Here is a 3419-nt window from a genome sequence, read left to right as displayed (position 1 = left end):
GAATGCTGAATGATGGTGAATGATGGTGAATGCTGAATGATGGTGAATGATGGTGAATGCTGAATGATGGTGAATGCTGAATGATGGTGAATGATGTTTAATGCTGAATGATGCTGCTGGCCAGAAATCCTTCAGACTGTATTTAACAAAATTTCCCTTTTATTGGTTCTTTTATAATGAAACAGTTCTGATAAGAATTTTGATTTGTTAACTTTCAGTCATTAATGGTAAATAAACCAGTAAAGTTTTGTTATTCATTTGGTTGAGAAAAACAGGTCTTGACAGAAATCTTGCCAAGGTTTTTTCAAGATTTCTTGAAAATCTTGAAAAGTCAGTGACTTGAAAAGAATGTGACTTTTAAGACTCAGATGTAGATTTTCTTTCCAGCAATATATCATTAAGTTTAGGAAAAACAAACAGGAAAAGGAAACATTTGTGCATTTCTTATTTTGAAATAGAGAAGCTATCATTAATATTCCAGAGCTCCTGTGCTTTAAATGAGCGTCTTGTTCTGGTTTCCCGCTTCCTGTTCAACTTCCTTCCCTCTCTTCCAGCTATGAGGACAGATGCTTCTCCCTACGGTACGTCTGCTCTCTCACTTCCTGTCTGCTCTCTCACTTCCTGTCTGCTCTGAGAATCGAAATCATTTCAGGAATAAAATTATAATATTCTGGTTTCAGGTCAGTTAGAATCAAAGTAATTATTTCTGTTTGCTAAAAGTGTTTAATTTGATCAGGAAAGTGATTTATCTTAGGATTATTTTAATGTAATGAATATTTATCATTATAACGACTCAGTGACTCATTGGTCTGTTATTAACACTAAGGTTGGTTTATATTTGATTCATTAATGTCATTGGGGGATGTTTTATAAAATTAATGTTCTGTTATTAATGTTAGAAAAACATTTCAAAATATAATTTTTTAATTTAAGTTTGCCTTGTTCCTGCAGTAGAACGCAGAATATCATCATAAGAGATTAAACGTAATTTCTATCATTTAATCGTAAATAGAAACTCTATTTTAGTTAATCTGTTTCAAGAGAAGGGGGCGTGGCTTGTAGCGGTAGGGCGTGACCTGTAGCGGTAGGGGCGTGACCTGTAGCGGTAGGGGCGTGGCTTGTAGCGGTATGGCGTGACCTGTCGGTAGGGGCGTGGCTTGTAGCGGTAGGGGCGTGGCTTGTAGCGGTAGGGGCGTGACCTGTAGCTGTAGGGGCGTGGGTTGTAGCGGTAGGGGCGTGGCTTGTAGCGGGAGGGGCGTGGCCTGTAGCTGTAGGGGCGTGGCTTGTAGCGGTAGGGGCGTGGCAGCAGATGTTTATTTAAAGTGACAGCGGTTCATCTGAACAGGCAGAGCTGATCAAACTGAAATCTGATTATCTAACAATAATTTTAGATCCAATATTTAATGGACATGTTTTGACTAGGCCATGAACCATCCTAAGCTGTGGTAGGAAGCATAATGGGAACAGCTTGAATAATTCTCTCCGTCTGTTTTGTCGTCTCCAGCCGACTACGAGTCGATCTCTCTTCATGGAGACGCTGACTCCGCCCCCTTCCACCAGCTGTGCGGCAGCCGCTCCGACCTGGACAAGTCCTCCACCCTCCCCAGGAATTCGGACCTTCGCTTCCAGTTCAGGGACTTGGCCCAGTCCAAGCGGCCGACCTCCACTGTCAGCCTGCTGGCCGACGGCGAGGTGAGCGGTGGCGGCCATCAGCACGCCGCCCACACCGCCACCATCCGCCGCAAGCCGTCCTCCAAGCCGGCGTACCGCCGCGGCACCATCAGTGGCGGCGTGCCCATCCCCATCAGCACGCCGCAGGTCCCGCTCAGGGCCGGGGACGACGACGCCTTCTTCAGGGCGCCCCCCGCTGGCGGCTTGGGGCACAGCAAGCTGTGCACCTCCACCCAGAGCCTCGTCTCCCTGCCTTCTTCTTCCTCGCCGTACTACCAGCTCGTCCCGGGTCACATGCCCGTCCCCGCCGTGCCGCCACTGCCACCAGGAGGTGGCAGCATCAGGCAGCAGCAGCAGAGGCTGCAGCTGCAGCAGCAACAGAACCAGCAACAACAGTTTGAGCAACATGCACAACAGCAGCTGCAACAAAATCAGCTGCAGCAACCGCAGGAACATCTGCAGCAACATCAGCTGCAGCAACAGAGCCAACAGCTGCAGCAACATCAGCTGCAGCAACACAACCAGCAACATGCACAGCTGCAGCAACAGAGCCAACAGCTGCAGTTGCAGCTTCAAAACCTGCATCTCCACAATCAGCAGCTGCAGCACTGCAGCCCAGCTGCAGCAGCCCCGCCGCCCATCTCCAACCAGCAGGACACTGCAGGTGCCGACATGTTGACGCTCATCAGGAAGGTGAAGCTGAAAAGAACCCTGACCAACGACCGCTCCGCCCCCATGCTGCCGCCGCCGGGCCACTGAGGCTGCAGCAGCATCGTGCAGCGGCGGCTCCCCTTCCTCTGATGGAGGTCCATGTTCACATCCTCCTGCTGCTCCGCCGTCAGACGAGTTCTGACCTGCAGTTCAGATTCCCGTTTCCATAGTTACTGCAAAACAAACGGTTCCGGTCGCGATTTCCTTGTTGGGCTGGGTGCGTTTGATTCGTTGCCTGCAGACTTCCAGGTGGGCGGGGCTTAACAAGCTCCTCTGTTTCATGGTTGGTCTTGCTGTGATGTTTAGTTGGTACCGGACCGGTACCCAGGCTAAAACCAGGCTGTTTCCATGGAAACAACCAAATATGGTAATGAAGATGAATGTTGGCTTCAATGTAAACAAACAGGATGAAAGTTCTGCTGTTAGCCAGTTAGCATAGCGGTTAGCGTAGCTGGTTATGATGAGCAGCTCTGACATCGTTTCCTGAAAAATAGTTTTTTAAAATCCAAAACAGAATTCTTGTAGATAATTTAGAGAAATATTTTACTCTGTAAAGATTATTTTGTTAAATTAAGATGATAATGTATCAAAAACATGTTTTGGGTTTAATTTTTGTTTTATTTTTCATGTATTTTTAAATCCTTAGATTAGATTTTTGTTTTTATTCTTAAAAGTTAAATTATGTAAACATTTAGTTTATTTTCCCTTCATTTCTTTGCAGAACTGCTCGACTCTTTAATGTTGATTGAATCGTCTTAAACTGATTTAATATTAAATCAAGTGAATTGATGAGATTCTGCGCTGGAAGGAGGAGCTAAAAAGTGTTTTGCTCAGTTATTAAAGTCAGAAACAGTTGAGTAAATAAAAACCTTTTAATCTTATTTATTCCAGATTTAAAGGATTTATCTGCAGACTTTGGTTGGGCTGAAATAGCTGGTTCTGTTTTCATCCTGGCCCGGTTTCATTAAAGTGGAGCAGCAGATTTCTGAACATTGGAGGATTTTTAGTTTTTCTTCCTCTCAGTTGTTAGTTTAAAG

At 45.6% G+C, this 3419-nt stretch overlaps 1 protein-coding gene across 6 annotated transcripts in view; it reads left to right on the top strand.

The window, feature by feature from the left end:
• The window catches only part of mtss1 (MTSS I-BAR domain containing 1), a 43839-nt gene extending 40899 nt beyond the window's left edge, over nt 1–2940 (top strand). For 4 of the 6 annotated variants that reach the window (XM_015019285.1, XM_015019281.1, XM_015019280.1 and 1 more), the window contains 2 exons: nt 555–581; nt 1505–2940. In XM_015019285.1, coding sequence (XP_014874771.1) covers nt 555–581; nt 1505–2430 — 953 coding nt within the window. In that variant the 3' untranslated portion in view covers nt 2431–2940. The remainder of the gene's footprint in view (nt 1–554; nt 582–1504) is intronic. The other 2 variants (XM_015019283.1, XM_015019282.1) reach the window with 2 other exon arrangements.
• Nucleotides 2941–3419: the final 479 nt, after the last annotated feature.

Source organism: Poecilia latipinna, unplaced genomic scaffold (assembly GCF_001443285.1).
Source record: "Poecilia latipinna isolate Pla-1442-1.1 unplaced genomic scaffold, P_latipinna-1.0 Scaffold2401, whole genome shotgun sequence".
Lineage (NCBI taxonomy): Eukaryota > Metazoa > Chordata > Actinopteri > Cyprinodontiformes > Poeciliidae > Poecilia > Poecilia latipinna.
Note: the sequence above shows the minus strand (reverse complement) of the source record. Positions and strands in the feature narration are given on the sequence as shown.